Source organism: Cornus florida, unplaced genomic scaffold (assembly GCF_030987335.1).
Source record: "Cornus florida cultivar Cherokee Brave unplaced genomic scaffold, ASM3098733v1 CherokeeBrave_3.0.0_Hap2_Chr11, whole genome shotgun sequence".
NCBI classification, from domain to species: Eukaryota; Viridiplantae; Streptophyta; class Magnoliopsida; order Cornales; family Cornaceae; genus Cornus; species Cornus florida.
Genome location: NW_026775581.1, coordinates 22,008,855 through 22,027,448, shown reverse-complemented (window position 1 = coordinate 22,027,448; position 18,594 = coordinate 22,008,855). Strand labels below are relative to the sequence as shown.

General features: G+C 35.2%; 1 protein-coding gene across 2 annotated transcripts; it reads left to right on the top strand.

Annotated features, from left to right (window-relative positions):
- The first annotated feature begins 726 nt into the window (after positions 1 to 726).
- On the top strand, positions 727 to 7,218 carry LOC132282904 (serine/threonine-protein kinase AtPK2/AtPK19-like). 2 transcript variants are annotated; one of them, XM_059784726.1, is made up of 6 exons: positions 727 to 1,815; positions 4,638 to 4,720; positions 4,842 to 4,962; positions 5,098 to 5,271; positions 6,559 to 6,666; positions 6,764 to 7,218. In XM_059784726.1, the coding sequence occupies exons 1-6, from the start codon at positions 1,216 to 1,218 to the stop codon at positions 7,046 to 7,048; spliced, it is 1,371 nt and encodes a 456-aa protein (XP_059640709.1). In that variant the 5' UTR covers positions 727 to 1,215; the 3' UTR covers positions 7,049 to 7,218. The 2 variants fall into 2 exon arrangements, with proteins under 2 accessions (XP_059640709.1, XP_059640710.1); XM_059784727.1 differs by having other exon boundaries at positions 730 to 1,815; positions 6,767 to 7,218.
- Positions 7,219 to 18,594: the final 11,376 nt, after the last annotated feature.

The window sequence follows — 18,594 nt, the reverse complement described above, 5'->3', positions numbered from 1 at the left end:
ACAATAATTAAAAACACTTTTCTTTATCTAACAATAATTCTCATTTTTGTAAGCCATATGAGTGTTTTTTTTTTTTTTTTTTTTTTTTTTTTTTTTTTTTTGTACTAGTTTTTGTGGGGATAAAAAATGGATTTTTGCGGGGATCTCTTTTTTTAAGCGGAAAAAGGTTATGTTGTGCATTGTTGGAACTTTTGTAGGAGTATGACATAACCTAGGTTCTTTTTACCTTGAATTGGATTCAGACTATGTTTAGTGCCCGCTATAGGGACTTTCTCTATTAGCAACTTCAGTTGGATCACTTTTTGGCCTTTTGGAGATAGGAGGTGCTGAGAAGGGAAGTTGGCTTTTTAATGGAAAAGTATAATGGAACTGTGTAATACTTATAAAAGAAGATTATGGTATATTTTTAATGGGGTCTACTGTTTTTTAAAAAATGGGTTTAAAAATTAAGTATGAAAAAGTTATTTTTAATGGGGTTTATTTATTTTGAAATTTTAATTAATTTAATCTTTTAAGGATAAATTGAGAATGTAATAAAAAGTAGTATATTAGTTTTTGAAATGTGATAATTAAAATAGGATAACAAAAAGAAAAAAAAATGAACTATTAATAAGACGCAGAGTAGCGTTGACTGAAGTTAATGGGTGTGAGTGCAGTTTACCTTATAAAAAAATAAAAAAAATTGAGACTGGAAGGGCGTTAAGTCACCAAGGGTGGAGCCGGCCCTCAGAACCCCCTCCTGTGAGCTTGTCTTCCCCCGTCCTTTTGAAGTTGGTTCAACTCCCAGAGGGCCTAATTATTGTGCCGTAATACACGTGTGATAATATCCATGATCTGTATATGCATTCCTCAATTATTGCGCCGTTGCAATCTCTCTCGTCTCTCTTCCTTGTTTTGATATCACAGAGAGCTGCAATCTCTCTCTCCGCTTCTTTGAGATCACAAGACACAGTTCTCACCTCTCTCTCTCTCTCTCTCTCTTCATTTCTTTGAGATCAGTGACAGTTCTCTTTCTCTTGCTTTGAGATTAGAGACAGAGTTCTCACCTCTCTCCTCTGGTCGATCTCAACCTCCCCTTTTCTCTCTCTAAAATGTAATCCCGTTCTCACAGCCCGCCTTGAGTTCATTCTAGGCTGGCTTTTGATCCCAATTGCCACTCTCTCTCTCTCTCTCTCTATATATATCCACACATAGTCACATACACACACTGTGAACATGATTTCTACAACTCAAAAGAAAGCACTCCACTCAATTCTTGCAAGCAAGCTCAACAAGCTCACAATCCCACCCTCCTCCGACGAAGAATTCCACTTCTCCGATTTATTCGGCCCTCCAACATCTTCATCACCTTCATCTTCATCTTCGCCGTTCCTTGGCGATCCCCCAATCATCCACAACCGTTCTCACTCCTTCGTTGGCCCTTCGCCCCGATTCGCCGTCTCCAATTCCCTCCCCGAAATCGACTCCGAAAGTTCCGACGAATATGGGGATGACGAAGATAGTGGAATTGACGCCGTTAGGGTTGTGGAGAAGGGGGAGGATGGGGTGGAAGTGTGCAGAATTGGGCCTGGGGATTTTGAGATTTTGAGGGTTGTTGGAAAAGGCGCTTTTGGGAAGGTGTTTCAGGTGAGGAAGAAGGATAGGGATGGAATTAGTGGTATTGGTGGGGACAGTGGTGATGGGATTTTTGCAATGAAAGTGATGAGGAAAGATACTATTATAAAGAACAATCATGTTGATTACATGAGGGCTGAGAGGGATATTCTCATCAAACTTGTGCATCCCTTTATTGTTCAGCTTCAATATTCTTTTCAGGTATTTGTAATTTGTGATCAAGGTTTTTTTTTTTTTTTTTAGTACTACTGTGGGCGTTTGCTTTATTTTCAGTGAATCTGTTGTTTCATTCAAATTATGAATATTATTTAGAATAAAAGATCAATTTATATGTGTTGTGTATTTATAGCTGAAACATGAATTTAGAAACCAAATTCAAATTGAACAGATGAAAAAATTATTTTTCTTGGAGGAATTATGCTTTGATGGTATGGATTTATCGGTAATAGTTGTTGATGTAGAGATACGGGGTTTTTCATTTTATTTGGAAAATGCATGTCCACCTCAACTTTAATACCCATTCCATTTCCGTTCAGCTGGATCTGCTGTATTATGCAATCTTGTGTATTAGAATAGGTTTAAATAGCAAACAGTCTAGTACCAAAAACCAAGGGAGGGGAAAAATGAATACAATTACAGATTTATCTCATATTGGGTACTAACTGTGTTATTGGCTATACGTGTTTGTATCATAATTTCTGAATTACGTTTGTTAGTCATGAACTTTTTCTATGTGCCAATGATGAAAATGATATTTATGCAACTCTACTTAACCAACTTAAGACCTCTTCTACCATACAGGTCTATTAGACTTTTATTCATTCTGTTTCGCCAGTCAGTAACCCTGCCAGGTTGTCATTCTTCTGTGTTGTTCAACAATAAACCTTATTTACATTTCAAGTATCATTTCAGCTTTAGTGCGATCTCTAATTTCTCACAAATGCTTTACTTATTACTTACATTCTTTATTACCTTGTCCATATCTTCATTCTTATTTTCAATATGTCCTTTCATTTACTAAGGAGCCATTTCTTGGTGCATTAGTAAATGTTGTGTTTTCAAGTGTGAGAATGTTGGTTTGAATCCTGAGAGTAATCACTTCATTCAAAAAGTGCCAAATGGTAGGCCTTAAGTTTTAAAGGGGCTCTTCTTTGTTGTGTCTGTTAGCTTATATCACGTGCTTGCTTGGTTGTACCAATTTTCAAATACTCATTCTGATGCTATGTTATATGGATTCTTCAAAAGTAGTGAAGTACCTGTGTTGGACACATATTGCTCGGATATGGGTATGGGATATGTATCCGACACTTTTGATTGGACATGTACTTAAAAAGCATATCCAATCATTCAATTTTATTATATTATTACTTTAAAATAAGTTAAATGCCTATATTATAAAATAAAATAAAATAATTTATAAAATGAATATTTAGCCGTATCCGTGTGTCATTCTATTTGAAGATTTGACACGTCCAACACATGGATACATACCCGTGTGTCGGACGCGTACCCGAGTTCACGTAACATAGTTCTAATGGAGTTACATGCATGAAATGTACTAGAATCGAATCTAAGGATCTGAAACAAAATTGCACAAGGTCCACTGAATTAAACCTAGATGGGTGGGGGTGGGTAGGGATGGAGCCAGGAATTCATATTAGGGGGACACCGTATTTTATTTTATTAGAGATCGCATTCTGTAGTGATTTGTTTCAGCTGCTAGTCATTCAGTTGAGAATCTGGTGTGATTGCTCTGTGTATGTGCTGAGTCTTCAGTAGCTCAGCAGCGGATGTATCAAGACAAGTGCTCATCAACTCACCAAAACTAATGTTATTGATGATTGTTGTAAATAAAAATATTGTTTTTTTCCGCAAGAGAACTCTCAAAAGTATATGAATTATATGAAAATTATGGATATTTAATCTTGTGTATAAAAAGAAAAAAAGAGTTTATGCTTTTCAAAAGGCATGAAAAATTGTTGGAAAAGCTCTCTAGGGTTTCGAGAGATGATTTGTACTTATAATCATACCAGAGGTGTAATATAATCAGGTCAAAACTCAGTGTTTCAATCCTACCTAGATTCTGCAGTTTTGGACCCTTTGGTCAATCAACGTTCTGCTTCAATCAATTGAAGCAACTCAAGTAGGTTTTGATCAATAGCTCGATCAATCGGACCTTTGCAATACCTAATACTTAGAAAAATTTGCAGAAAAATATTTTAGCTTTTGAAACCATGTAATTAATTAACATATTTAGGAATCAAAATAAGTTTAGGAAACCTTGAAATTAAAACATGCATTAATCAAAATATGTTTAGAAAACTTTGTTGAACCTTTATAGTAGCCTGTTCTTCATTTTGGAGATAATTTTCATTTGACTCACAATCTGTACATATCTATCTAACTAAAATTAAAACAAAATTACAATTTCATGTTTTGTTCTATGGAATTTGCCAACTTAGTCCTATCCTGTGATGAAGTTCGGAATTTGTTTCAGGGGCGAAATTGAACATGGTAAAATAAATTTTTTTTCCAACTAACAGTTTAGTAAGAACAAGCTAATCAAAATTCGTATAGTATGTAATAGATAAATAAAAAAATTACTATAAAAATAATTCAGAATTTTTTTTTTTGGATAAGTAATAATAAAAGAAGCCTTCCAAAGGGGAACACATCCCTCACAAGAGAAAGGCCAAATAGGGCCTCTAAACTCTCAGAGTCCAAAAAATACATTCGAAGTTCTTGGTCCTTGGTCATGTTAACACATTTGAAGTTCATTTTTATTTAATAAGATGTTGGAGTCAATTTAAGCCTATTTCATTACATTAAAAAGTGAATAAAAAAAAAAATTCTGAATTATATCCTCTAAAGTTTAAAAAATGCTGAATTTCCAAGTTGAATGCCATCTTTCTTAGGCCTCAGATAACCACTCCATAATTTTAAGACGTAAGGATCAGGCATGAGTGTGCATTATTCATAAACTCGACTGTGTTCTCATTGTTTCTTTTCCAACAACTTTACAGACCAAGTCAAAGCTGTATTTGATTCTGGATTTCATTAATGGAGGACATCTCTTCTTTCATCTATACCGACAGGGGATCTTCAGGTATTTTCCGTCTAAATTTTCAACAGTTAATCATGATCTAACTTATCAAGAAAAAAAAAACAGTTAATCATGATCTAATTTCATCAATTTTGATTCGGGCTCTCGCGTATGTCTTGGGTAGTGAGGATCAAGCAAGAATTTATACTGCCGAGATAGTATCTGCTGTTTCACATCTTCACAAGAACGGGATTGTGCATCGGGATCTTAAACCTGAAAACATTCTCATGGATGCCGATGGGCATGTAATGGCGATGCTCATACACTTAATACTGTCTCAGGAACCTGCATAAAAATCATGAAATATCCTTTTAGTACTTATTTATATATTTTTTTTCAATCAGTTTTCGTTATTCCTAAATTTAGTATTTGTCATCCAGGTTTTGCTAACTGATTTTGGCCTCGCAAAGGAAATTGATGAATCGAACAGATCAAATTCTATGTGTGGGACCGCAGAGTACATGGCTCCAGAAATCTTACTTTCTAAAGGCCACAATAAAGATGCAGATTGGTGGAGTGTTGGTATTCTCTTGTATGAAATGCTATCTGGACAGGTAATGCTATCTTTGAAGTTCGAACCACTAGAGACATCAAAATTGTCAAATGTAGCTCATAGAAAGATGTCAAACTATAAGTTGTAACTTTTTATGGTTGTTAAGAGGTCATGGTCTTGAATATGAACATCAGGAAAACTTGCTTGAAGTAGTAATTAAAAGTCGAAAAATTTATATTAAGGCGTTTTAATTGGAGATTTCATGTCATGAATATTCTTGGCTAATTTAGACTGATCCAGTCTAATGTATCGCGACCTGATAAACAAGGAACTTTTGACCTGGCTGTCACTCAGTTGTCCACAAAAATAATCATAACTGGTAAATTGAATTCATATTTAAACATTAGGTCAAAAAGGAACTGCAATGTCTTCCAACAGGAAGAGGGAAAAGGAAGAAGGTTTTTTTTTTTTTTTTTTTTTTTTTTTTTTTTTTTTTTTTTAAACGGAAGGCAAAAAGAGGTTCAAGCAATTCTCAATATTACCTCCGTTTTCCCATCCCTTCAAATAGATTCAATGTTATTATGCTCAATTTTTTTCCGCGGTGTCTTCAAGTTTGTCATTCATTTCTCAGTATATGCAATCTACTTATGAATGTACTCATGTTATTCTGCTCCTTTTCATTTTCCTTTTTCCTTGTTTTTGTTTTGGGTTATACTCATTGTGTCGTAAAAGAATATATATATATATATATATATATATATATATTATTTTATTTTTTTTATATCACTATTAAGAGGATTGCTGTTTGTAAATATAGTTCAGAAACTTCTTTACCTTCTGAAAATATATATATATATATATATATATATTTAGTTCAGAAACAATTGTTCTATTATAGTAGTTATGCTTCCTTGTTTTGCCTCACAATAGTTATCCTCGTTGTGTGAATCTTTTTCATTTTTTGAGTTAAATTAGTCCCGTCCTAAAAGAAATAATATATGTAATACTTATATTGTTATTACGATGTCATCAAGTCAACTATTCCAGACTGCCAGTTGCTCAAATTGGGTGAAATGCAGTGCCTTATGGCTCAACGCCTGTACTAAATCTTTGAAAAAAAAGAAGGGTCAGGAAATCCTAGCCTAGTGCACTCTTGCGGTGTTGAGGGAAAAAATTATGTAAGATCAATTAAATGCCAGTGTATACAATGGCCTTTGAGTTTTGTTCTAGAAATCTAGTGTTGTGGCACCAATAGGATTTTCTTAAGGACCAAAAGAGCCCTACACTAAATTGCCAATTGCCTACTCTGGTTTTTCTTTTGCACTGAAATTGACTACATTTCCTTCAGCCGCCATTCACACATGCAAATAGAAAGAAGCTTCAGGAGAAAATAATCAATGAGAAGGTGAAGCTTCCGCCACGCCTAACGAGCGAAGCTCACTCCTTGCTCAAAGGAGTAAGTATATGCTGTGTGTTTCTCTGTTAACATGTTTCTATTCTATTTTTGCTGAAATTAATGAATGCAATAATTGCAAATTTACCTTCATTTCTAGCAGTTGTTGCAAAAGGAACCATCAAAAAGGTTAGGCAGCGGGTCTAGAGGAGGAGATGAGATCAAAAGTCATAAATGGTTTCGGCCAATCAACTGGAAGAAATTGGAGTCAAGAGAAATGCAACCGAAGTTCAAGCCAGACGTGACTGGGAAAAATTGCACGGCCAATTTTGACAAGTGTTGGACAGCAATGCCTCTAGATGACTCACCGGCTCCCACACCAACGGCAGGTGAGCATTTCGAGGGCTATACTTATGTGGCACCTAACCCTTGGCTTTCTAAATGAAGTGATGCTAGTGAGCTACCCAATTAGGGGTCTTAGTCCTTGTAAGTTCATTTTCTCCAATAAATTATAGATAGATATGACACATCCACTATCATGTATAATATATTTATTCTTCCAATATTTGTGCATTTGTGACTCCCTTTTATTTTAATTGTTTATCTGTTTTTACTTTTTTGTGGCTTCCCTTTCATTCTACTTGCTCACAATATTGTTGTAGATTTCCATGAAATTTTACTTTTTGAATGTTTATGGAAATATGTCTTTAGGCACATTAAACCGGCTCCTGTTCTCACAAACCCGTTCAATGAAAAATTTGTCTTTGTTAGATGGAAAATTCACATAATATATTCTGCCCATTATACATGAGAGAACCTGACAAAAAATGTGAGGAACCTAACCTAAACCGAATCTGCAACATGAAACCCGTCCTTTGGTTTGATTGTCAAATTAAGGTAGATGGCAGCGTAGTGCATTTTCTCTTCTCCCGTTCAGAGATCTGAATAGCAGGGGCACTGTGCCCTGATTTAATTTACGGGTGATGTCTCCAGACATTGACAACAGTTTGTATATTCTAATGCTCTATCAAATAGTAATTTGTTGCTTTAAATATTTATAGGAAAATACCCCTTTATTTTGATTGCACAAGATATTTTATCGGCGTACTTTTAAATAGTAACTGGTCTTATCCTGTACCCATTGGTTTTCGATTGTTTATGGCCATGCTGACAGTTTTGTCTTCACCTAGACCTTCTCTTGGGTTAATCATGCGTCCCACATATATTGTAAACCTAGAATGTAGGACATCTGCATGTTCACAAAAGGAACAAAACCGAAATGCAGAAGTTGATACAAGTATGTGGTAAGATAAGAAATTATAAAATTAAAAAAATCAGTTTCTTGGACGGTGGTTGAAAGAGAAAATCGATTAAGATGGTTTGACTATGTCCATTGAAGATCAATGAGTGCATCAGTGAGGAAGATTGACATCCACATTGAGGGTAATGGCAGGAAAAGGTGGATGCCAAATTAAGAAAAGTTGATCCATTAATAAAAAATGTGACATTGTATGGATTAATTAAAGTTATAGCCTTAGATTCATTAGAATGGGAAAATATGATTTTATCACCAGTAGGTCCAGTAGATCTCAGATAGTTGGGATAGGGCGTCTTCTTCTTCTTCTTGTTTTTATTTGTTTGTTTTGTTGTTGGTGGTGTTGTGGTTGGTGTTGTTTAATAAAACTCAAGAGAAGGACCTTGAATGTTGAAAGATTTCGGATAAATTAGAACTAATTAAGAATGTAAGAAAGGAGGGAATATAAATATTAAATTACCACAATCCAAGTATCTAACTACCTCATTAGTCACGTGTTTAGCTGTTTTACCACATAAAATCAAAGAAACACTAGTACAAAAAGAGAAGCAGTAAAGAATCTTGTTCCTACTCACTTTACTTTGGACCAGGTTATATATTGTGTACTTACAAACCACAATCTAAGTAATCTAACTACCTCGTTAATCACGTGTTTAGCTGCATTACCACATACAAATCAATGAAACCCTAATCCTTAAGCTGAATTTCCTATAGGATTACAACCATATCTGACATCTTTTATGTGGGATCCCACGCACGTCGTCTCTGGAGGGTGGCACCCTTTTGTGTGTGGTTGTGTATTTGGAAGAAGCGGAATAGAAGATCCTTTTGATTGGGGAGGAATCTTTGATTGGGGCTATTAAATTTCTTAAGATTGGGGCTATTAAATTTCTTATTATTAGTTTTCTTTCTAGTTGTGTTATGGGAAGAGATTGTAAATCTACAGAGGAGATAGTAAATTGTCTAGGTTCATTGGGTCCTTAGGGTGCCCCTTGGCTTTGGCCTTTGTGTAGCTCTGGTATGCATTCCCCTCTTGAACACTTTTAATTACATTTTTACTTATATATATATATGTGGTCTAGATTAATCGTATTAGAAATAGTGGGGTTGCCGGGCACCTGGGGAAAAACATGCAATAGAAAGGTGTTTGCTAATGGGGATCTTAGAAAGAAACGGAAAAAAGCTTGGGGACCCTTAAAAACAGCGACCTTGGTGTTCTTCATTGTGTGAACATGTCAAGCATAGAATCTATCCTCCCTTAGGTAACATGCAGGCCTTTAGGAAAAGGAGTAGAAACCTCATTCATGAAATGAGGAAGTTACTGTTGTTCATTGTGTGAACATGTCGAGCATAGAACCTATCCTCCCTTAGTAGCATGTAAGGACTTTCGGAAAAAGAGTCGAAACCTCATTCATGAAATGAGGAAGGGTTCCACACACCAAATAAAGTTGGTTTTCTTTGGCTGTCATAAAGACTGTTCCACTAACCCAGAACCACAAATGAGAATTTAGCTCATCTTTCCTCCACCCCAACCCCACCCTCATTGCTTCAAATGCAAGTATCATAACATAATATATATATATATATATATATATATATATATATATATATATATACCCACTTTGTTTCTATATCTGCAGTCATCTCATTTGTTCTAAGGAGTAGTTGCAGTTAGTTAGAACCCAGTTTTGAGTAGAGCCATGAACAAGGGCAGAAGGAACCAGTCCCTCTGTGAGAATTCAATGAAGATGGTGGTGAACATCGTCAAACTGTCATCCTTTTCTATTGCCAAGATGAGTCTTGGAACAACTGCTCCATCTCCGGCTACTGTAAATCTTGCATCCTCGACAGGTTCTGTCAAAGTTGTCAATGATGCACCAATGCCTCGGTTTCCTGGGAATCGGAGGTCTCAAGAGCTGCATAGCGGCTCAAAACCTGTCTCGTACCTGGTTGAGCTAGTGGAAGGAAATGGATCTCCGGATGTGATTGGTGAGGAGAATAGCATTGACCAGAAGGCTTCGGATTTTATTAAAAAGGTGCATCAGAATAACCAATATGGTTCGACTGAGGCATCGACCCTTTCTCTCTACATATTGCCTCCCCCACCCCGTGGACTGATGTAGCCAATATCCTTCCGTATGTGCCTTTTTTTTTTTTTTTTTAACTTCGTACCTGTTTTTTTCGAAAATTAACTTCGTACCTGTTACTACTGCTTTGGTTTACAATAAGCCAGTCGATGGAAGAATACATTTTACTTGCTTGAACAAGTAGATTACGCTTAGTGTTAACGAAAGGAGATTTTTTTTTTTTTTTTTTTTAATTTTTTATTATTATTTTTTTGGAAGGTAGAGGGAGATTTCTTTTCTTGTAGGGACAAACAAACACAAGCATGCACAAGAAACACATGAACTATTTTCATTTTGATAGGAAAGATGCACCCGCACACCCAATTTGTCCACCTGGGGCTTGAACCTGTTTAATGGTTAGCCAAAAATTATTGAAACATTATGACTTAATATTGAAGATGTGTAAATATAATATAATCAATGTATGCAATAAATTTGAAAAAAATACATAAAATAGAATTTTTTTTTTATTAATTTTTTTTTTATATAGAAAATGAATTATTAATTAATAGTAGAATTATTAATTAATAGTAACAATTTCAGTAGTACCGGACTCCAGCAAGTAATATATGGTGCTTCCAAATAATATAAAACAGTTTTGTTTAACATATTTTTGGAAATTAAGTAAAAAGAAAAAAAAAACAAAAAAAAAATGATTCTATTCCCTCGTTATATATGAGTAAGCCAAACAACGAAATGTTTACAAGATATCATTTATAAGGACATATTTCTGAACATGTCCAAGACTTGGAACTGGAATATTTGATTCTTCAGTATCTATATCCAAGTATGAAATTTCTATAAATTGGATCCTCATTCTTGACGGCCAAACATAATTTTATGAGTGATTTTAACTTATGATAGAATATTGTTTGGAGTGATTTATGCTATTGATTTTTTGGAATCCTTTATCAACGTATTTTTCTTATTTATCACTTGTATTTCTTCACCTGTAAATAGAGATGCTGATTGTAAACAATATTAAGAGAAAAAATAACAAGGCTTTGTGTGTTTGTGTTCTTCATGTTTAATTTTATGTTCAACTTTTATATCTTTTAATAATTACAAATTTCGAAGTCTCAAAAGAAGATTCCTCTCATCATAAGATCTTTTATTCTGCGCCTTTCAAATGCACCACCAAGACAAAATAAAACCTCCCACTAAAATTAAAATTCACGAGCACGGACACCCACAAAACAGCCTCCAAGCGACAATGAATCCCGACTCAATACTTAGAAAGGTTTTGTATACAAAGTGATTTGGAACCGACATTCCTTCTTTCGTGTGAACAAGATCATTCGAGTAAAAAGTAGTCTTTTTTAGGCAAAAGAGGGAGATAGAGAGTCTTCCAGTCTGTTTTTAGGCAAAAGCAGGGAGGGAGAGTCTTCCAGTCCATGCCTTTGTTGTTAAGGCATGTGGGCCTCCAGGCAAGTAGTCAAAATTTACTGCATGCAATAATAATGATAAAATATGATCCGTCAGATAGTTGGGGTAGGGTAATTTATTTTTTGGGGGATAAGTTAGTACTAATTAAGAATGTAAGAGTGAAACTTTCAAGATAAAAAAAAATAATGAAAAGACTAAAATACCCCAGTAGGGTAAACTGATTACATGTGTGTCCCAATAAGATTATTCTAACATTCCTCCTCAAACTTGCAGAATACATATCATACACTCTCAACTTGAAACAAATAGCATTCAAACGATTACGACCCAAGCCCTTAATGAACTTAGTCAATTGATCTTTAAATTTTACGCATAAAGTAAAGATGTTTCAACTTAATATTTTGTCTCAAATAAAGTGACCGTCAACTTCAATATGCTTAGTCTTCTTGTGGAACACTGGATTAGAGGTGATATATATAGTTGCTTGATTATCACATTAATGCAATGACATTATTTTGGTGCCCACAATGACTCATTGATTGGGTGTATTCATTTATTTCCTCTCCCTCGTACACAATCTCCATCAATGGACAGTTTCATGTTCACTTCAGAGGCATCAAAGGGTTGCGACAAGGAGATCCCTTCACCCCCTTCCTGTTTGTTATTGCTATGGAAGTCCTAACAGGCATCATCTCAAAGTTCATCTCACGGGCACCAGCATTTAAATTCCATTGGAGGTGTAAGGAAGCAATGATTACCCACTTATCCTTTACAGATGACCTGATTTTATTCTGCGATGAGAGACATCACCTCAGTTTCCATTCTCAAATCTGCACTTGACCTCTTTGCTGCATTCTTAGGACTCTCTATCAATCTTTCAAAGAGCTCTATCATTTTTTTTTTTTTTGTCAAGATCGCGATTTCACTAGGTCACCGGATTGAATTGTATCTTTTGATCATGTACTCTGCATTCTTAGCGATCGACTTCCTTCAAGATCGCGATTTCACTAGGTCACCAGATTGAATTGTATCTTTTGATCATGTTAGTAGGGAATTACCAAAACTTGGGCCTCGGCCCGGGTAGGCCATTAGTTGGGTTAGGTCATGTTGGGCCTGGTTATTGTAATCATTCAGCTTCGGCTTCATTTGGGCCTTGTACTGTTCTTTCAATATTTATACAATTGTTTTACCCTTAAAAAAAAAAAAAAAAAAAAAAAAAAAAAAAAAAAAAAATGATTATCCTAACATTCCTCCTCAAGCTGCAGAATATATATCATATACTCTCAGCTTGAAACAGATAGTCTTCAAACGATTATGACCCAAGGCCTTAATGAACATAGTCAATTGATCTTTAGATTTCACATAGGAGTAAAGATGTTTCAACTTAATATTTTGTCTCAAATAAAGTGACAGTCAACTTTAATATGCTTAGTTGTCTTGAGAAACGCCGGATTAGAGGTAATATATATAGTTGCTTGATTATCACAAAACAACGAAAGAGGAGTTTGAACTCCTAGACCAAGTTCTTCAAGGAAATGTTGTAGCCATGCCAAGTCACTAGATTTATGAGCCATCACCCAATACTTAGCTTAGCACCATTGTTTGCTTCTTACTCTTCCGTATAACTAGATTACCTCCTAAGAAAGGTGCAATTTCCAATAGTGGATCTTCTATTTGAAGGGGAGCCAGCCCAGTTAGCATCTATAAAACCTTAAAGTGCCCAATGGATTTACAACTACAAGCCGAGAGCTTGCTTGAACTATCAGGTAATCCGAACAACAAGGTTCCAATGTGGCACCCTAGGAGCTCACATTTACTGACTCACTACACTACTTGCATGCGAGATATTAGGTCAAGAATGGTGAGATAATTCAATTTCCCAACCAATTCGTATGTATCTGTTAGGTTCGTCAAATAAATTGTCCTCATCTGCTAAGAGTTTTGTGTTCGGATCTAAAGGAAGATCAATTGGACAACCACTATTAATGTTTCTTCTAATAACTCCAGCACATCCTTTTTGAGACAAACTTATACCATTCTTTGGTCTAGCAACTTTAATTCCCCAAAAAATATTTGACTTTACCCAAGTCTGTGTGAAATTGATGCTGCAGAAACTTATTCAACTTAGCAATGGCCGTAGAGTCATCAATTGTGATAACAATGTCACTGACATACACTACAAAAAAAATGAAACATGCTCCAGTATGAAGAGGAAATACCGAATAATATATAACTTGGCATCTTTGAAGACCAAATTTTAATATTGTCTCAGAAAATGTTCCAAATCAAGCTTTTCGCGATCGTTTCAGACCATAAAGAGCCTTCTTTACACAACAAACATTGTGCCTGTACTCCTCCTAAGCAACAAATCCTAGTAATTGCTCCATGAAGACCTCTTCAACTAACTCACCATGTAAGAAAGTATTCTTAAAATTCAACTCAAACAAAGGCCAATTACGATTAGTAACAAGAGAAATGAGACATTGAGTAGACGAAATCTTGGTAATAGGAGATAAAGTCTCATCATAATCAACATCACAAGTCTGTGTACACCCCTTAACAACAAGTCAAGCCCCTAAACGCTCAATAGAACCATCAAGAATGTATTTGAATAGACCCACTTACAACCAATGAATTTGGTACTAGGAGGGGCAAGGGAACAAGATCCCATGTCTTCTATGATGTAGGACAACTTCAATATTTAAATCCTGCAACACGACCCCTCACTCTCACGTGTGGCCTTTTATTTGATTCAACATGTGTTTCAATTTTAATTATTAGGGTGATAATAAGATTTGAACTCAGGACCTTTCCTACTCTGACACCATATAGATTCTAAAATCAAATTAGTGTTTAGGGTTAGGTAAAGGGAGAAGAAGAATCACTAGAATGAGAGGAGAGGAAGAAAACAGTGAGAGAGTACAAAGTACAAACTGATCTCACCTCACCCTAATATCTCATTTATGCAAATACAAGAACAAAGAAATAAGGAAAAGACTAAAATACCCGTGGCATAAACTGATTACATGCGTCCTAATATGACTATGCCAACAATATTTTTCTGCTTATATATACTGGTCATCAACTTATTCTGAGAGTTGCAGGCGTTACCGGTTGAGCACTTGAGAAGGTTCCTTTAAGATAATTGAATTATTATTGATCCGGATTACATATTGTACACTGAGAAACCACAATATGTATCTAAATACTTCATTTATTACTTGTTCAGCCCCACATTGCTGCATACAAATTAAAGAAACACTACTTCAAAAAGAGCAGCAGTAGAGAAGAATCTTGTCCCAACTCACTTTACTTTAAACCAGATTACACATTCCATACTTACAAACCACAATCAACGTATCTAACCACCTCATTAGTCAACGTGTTTAGCTACGTTACCACATACGAATCACAGAAACACTAATGCTTAAGCTGAATTTCCTACAAGATCACAACCATATCCGACATTTTTTCTTCTATGTGGACTAGATTAATCAATCTAGAAATAGGGTGGTTGCCGAGCATCTTGGAAAAAGCATGCAATAGAAAGTAGTTTGCTATGGGAATCTTCGAAGAAAAGGAAAAAAGCATGGGTACCCTCATTCTTTGTGTGAACATGTCAAGAAAAGAATCTATCCTCCCTTAGTAGCATGTAGGCCTTAGACAATGGAGTAGAAAAAAGTTGGTTCTTCTTTGGATGTCAAAAAAAAGTATTCCCCTAAATCGGATGTCTAGAACCCAAAAGAAAATTTAGCTCATCTCAGAAGTACTTCACCGGTATGGCCAACTAGTTCTAGGGATTTCTAGATCAATCCATTTTAATAACTTTGGCTCTATTACTAAGTCAAAAGGACGTGGTTCGAACAAAGTGACTAATTTGGAGTCAATTGTAGGAATGGTAGCAGTTTCGGGTTCACGAGTAAGTTCGTATAAAACTTTCCACTGTATCCCAAGACTAGGAGAATCAAAGTCCATCTTGAGATTTGAAAGTTGAAGTTTGACTTGGAGAACTTTCTGATACCAGTTACAGCTAGTGCGGATAATACAATAAGTATAATAAGTTATAAATATAAAAACTAAGAATGTTTTACAAGAGAGAGGGAGAGAGAGTAAAATCGAAACAAATATGTAAACTTCAGATGCCGAAACCTTTGCGGAGCTTCGGTTTAAATAGTTAAACAAAAGCAAACAGTCTTTGGGAAGATAAGAAGGAATCTTTCTTTGTACTGTTCCTTAAAGTGGATGTCGACAACTTTCACTGTTGATGAATAGTTTGTCGTCAACTTTCACTGTTGATGAATAGTTGATTTGATAGCGCCTTTGTCATGTGCTGGAGTAGTTGCAGTCGGTCAATAAAGGTGCATACCAAGGAATCATCCTTCCATAGCATTGATGATATTATGGAGTTCATATTCATCAAGTGGTGGGGTACTGACTGGACTTTGGGCATTGGCGATGTCCCAGTCAAGATTAATTTGTTCTACTCTGGAAATGATTTCTTTAGGAACATTAATGGTATTCTGCAGAATTGCTTTTAGAAATTCTTTGGAAGAATCAATATGATGTTCTGAATATTCAGCATAGTACATTGTCAAATTAGTGATAAAGAGTCTGCGTCCATCACAGACCATAGATCTAGGAGGTTCATTGATGCTCCCATTTAGAATCTGGCGAGCTTTATCTTGTAAATGAATAAGACTATGGATAGCGAGATCATAGGGATTTATGCGTTCTGCTATCTGCTCTGAATTAATAAGTGGATGACGTTCGAATTCATCATCTTCGGTGGTTTTGAGAAACGAAATTTGATAGGGTTGAAAAAACTTTGTGGGTTGTCTCCATCCAATAGAACTAGCAATCTAGAAGGTTAAATTGCGACTGTATTTCCAGTGAGAAGTAGTGTGGTAGATCATGGATTTGATCATTGCAGGAAAGGCGTTCCAGGCGAGACAATCATGAGAGGAGAAAGTAATTTTGTTAATTACTCCTCAGTCGACAGGTTCCATTGACCAAGGAAAACCAGGCACAATGAAAAGTGTCATTTTTGGGATATGTTTCCCGTTATAAATCATGTCAAAATTGTTTATTTCGTCATGATTTTCAAAATAAAAATCTTTTATTGTTGTAGGATGATCCATTGTTTTGGAGAGGATAAGCCTATATAATTCTGGAGGAAAAATGTTTCGTGCTTTTTTACGAAGATAGATACGGTTGATTTTTGCAAACGTATTTTTTGGAAAATCTTCTTCACCAACTAACTAGGCAAGTCGTAGAAAACAATTTATATGGGTTAATGAAAAATCTTTTTCCCAGTCAATTGTAAGACAGATTTGAATGCAAACCTTTTTAAGCTCTTCAGTCATGGCTGTGTTTTTAGCTATAAGTGAAGTAAGATTACTCAGGTGGTGCCTAAATTTCTTATTTGCGCCAATTTTGTGAGATTTTCAAACAGTATTAATTTCATTATAAAAATTGTTTCAAAGACTAGGATTATAGAAGTCGTTTACCTCTATTTGCTCTTGGATTTGTGAAAACATTTTTTGGGAGACTTTACCCACGTTATAGAAGACGGTTTGAGCTTCTATAAGTGTATCATAAGCCTTGAAGCATGAGCCAGAAAATGATCGCAACTGTTTGTGGTAGTCGTTCCATTCTGAATAGATTCCTGGTTGGTGACCAACAAATACCACAAACCATTTGTTAGGCTATGATGAAGTTGGTTTATCGATTGCCTTTTTAGCAATTGTGATCCATCCTTCTTTATCTAAAGGAGGAGGATTTTTGCTTTGCTCACTCATCTATATTTAAAGAAATATTGTGGTTAGATACCTCATTGTAATTTCTGCTTAAGAAATCTACAAGAAAATTGTTAGTGCCTTTAATATGTTCAATAGAAAAGGAATACTGGGCAATAACATTATACCATTTTAATCTGCGTCCTTCTAAACAATTTTTTTTGTTTATTAGAAAGTCTTTAACTGCTTGATTATCAGTATGGATAATAAAATCTTCTGGAGCAAGATAAATATGAAATCTTTTTATTGCTAATTTAATTGCCAGAAGTTCTTTCTCATAAATAATATAATTCTGTTCATTTGGCTTAAACTTTCTAGAATTGTAACCACAAATCAATTCTTCTTTTTGAAGCTTTTTTGGAATAGGAGTTTTGTGTGCTCGTATTTGATGATTTGTGAAAATAGCCTCGTCCCACTTGTCGTGTGGAATAGCTTTTAACACACAACCCTAACAAAAATCGAAGGCATCAGTTTCAAGAATAATTTTATCACCGTTTTGGGGAAAATAAACTTCAGGGAGATGGACCAAATCTTATTTGATTTGTTGGACAACAGTGGTGTCGTTAGTGGTCCAATCAAAAGCTTTATCTTTCTGTAGCTTCTTTATTAAAGGAAGCTCTTTTTGAGACAAGTCTTGAATAAAGTTGCGACCATAATTCAAGATTCCTAAAAAGCTCTGTAGCTGCTTTTTATCTTGAATAACATCAGGAAAGTCACGAATTTTAATAATAATATGATCTTGTAGTTTTATACCTTTGTGGGTTAAAACTAGGCCAAGGAAATCAATGGATTCCTGTTCAACATCTATCTTTGTTGGAGATGATTCCATGGTTTTTCAGTTTTTCTGAAAGACATTGGAGATGCTTTTTGTGTTCGTCTCTTGTTTTAGAGAAGACCAAAATATCATCGATATATACAACAACAAAATCTTTGAGTTCATTAAAGATCTTGTCCATCCATCTTTGATATATCTGAGATGCAGTATTGAGACCGAATGGCATGACAGTCCACTGATAATGACCTCGTGGTGTGCTGAAAGTAATTAATGGCTTAGATTTTTCCCGTAATTTTATTTGCCAAAACTCGGCTTTACAATTAAACTTGCTGAAGATTTTTGCTCCACGAGTTTGATTAATGAGAACATCTTTTCGAGGAATAAAATATCCGTCGAAAATTAAATGTTCATTAAGCCATTTATAGTTGATTACCATGCGGGCTTTACCTCTTTTGACCTCACTATGGTTTCTTACCATAAAAGCAGGACTGCTATGAGGGCTTTTGGTTCGTTCAATGAGCTTCTTTTCTAGAAGATCTTGGAGTTGAGAATCAAATTCGTGTATATCCTTTCGGAGATATATCATTGTTTTTA